The 1,081-nt window shown below is 31.0% G+C and overlaps 1 protein-coding gene across 1 annotated transcript; it reads left to right on the top strand.

Moving 5' to 3' along the window:
* Window positions 1–371: 371 nt before the first annotated feature.
* LOC140919205 (tonoplast dicarboxylate transporter-like) lies at window positions 372–806 on the top strand (the record flags this gene model as incomplete). The annotated part of the gene is made up of 1 exon (XM_073364793.1): window positions 372–806. A coding segment is annotated over exon 1 (435 nt), but the record flags the coding sequence as incomplete, so codon positions are not given.
* Between the last annotated feature and the right edge of the window lie 275 nt (window positions 807–1,081).

Raw genomic sequence — 1,081 nt, 5'->3', positions numbered from 1 at the left:
CATTTATGTAATTTTTAAAATTAATTATGATTAAAATTAAATATTTATAATAATTTAAGAGTTATGTTTTATTTATCGTGTTAAATTATTTATATCGATGATATATGTTAATTAAATTAAAATTTGATTTTATTTGTTTATTTCATAAAATTATGAATTTAAAGATCTCCTCTGGTCAAATATAATTAATGATAAAAATATTACAATAACATAAAAAAATGAGAAGCAAATTTGGGCACTCTTTGTGGTGGCAGGCAAGCACATGAAAAATGAGAAATAAAAGGTAAACACTTCAACCTTAAAAAATCATTCATCTTCTTAAAAAATAGAGCAATAGCATAGCATATCCATTTTCCCCTGAGTGTTCCAAAATGACAGGAGAACAACACACAACAACATCGGTATCCGATGAGTCCAACCTGAAGGCCCCACTTCTTCCAATCCAACGAACACAAAGCATCATAATCCCCTTCAACTTCAAATCCCTTTTCAACCTCAAAAACTTTTATGTGATTTTAGGACCTTTACTGTCCCTTATGGTATGCCTCTTTGTAAAAATCGAGAGCATAAGCAGCCGTAACATGCTTGCTGTAATTGCTTGGGTTTTCAGTTGGTGGGTGACATCTGCTTTACCATTACCTGTGACTTCTATGTGTCCTCTCTTTCTATTTCCTCTCTTTGGTATTTCTTCAGCTGATACAGTTGCTCATTCTTACATGGATGATGTCATTACCCTTGTTCTGGGAAGTTTCATTCTTGCTCTCGCCGTTGAACGCTACAACGTTCACAGAAGATTGGCCTTGACCGTGAGTTTCTATTATTATTATTATCATCAATTAAATGATTCAGTTCTTCCCAATTTTTATTTTTTTATTCATATCAAATTATTTCGTCAGATTTGATTTGTTATCTTCCAACTTTCAATCAAGCATTCGATATAATCAGTTTCGATTTGGGTGTTGAATACCTCTACTCAATTACTGAATTTTTTTTTGACAAATACTCAATTATTGGATATAATTATATAAGAAATAATTGTTTGAATCAGCTTAAGAAATAATTAAATGAACCTCGTGGAACT

This window comes from Cicer arietinum, unplaced genomic scaffold, assembly GCF_000331145.2.
Source record: "Cicer arietinum cultivar CDC Frontier isolate Library 1 unplaced genomic scaffold, Cicar.CDCFrontier_v2.0 Ca_scaffold_6116_v2.0, whole genome shotgun sequence".
Classification (NCBI taxonomy): Eukaryota; Viridiplantae; Streptophyta; class Magnoliopsida; order Fabales; family Fabaceae; genus Cicer; species Cicer arietinum.
This window is presented reverse-complemented; position numbering and strand designations above follow the sequence as displayed.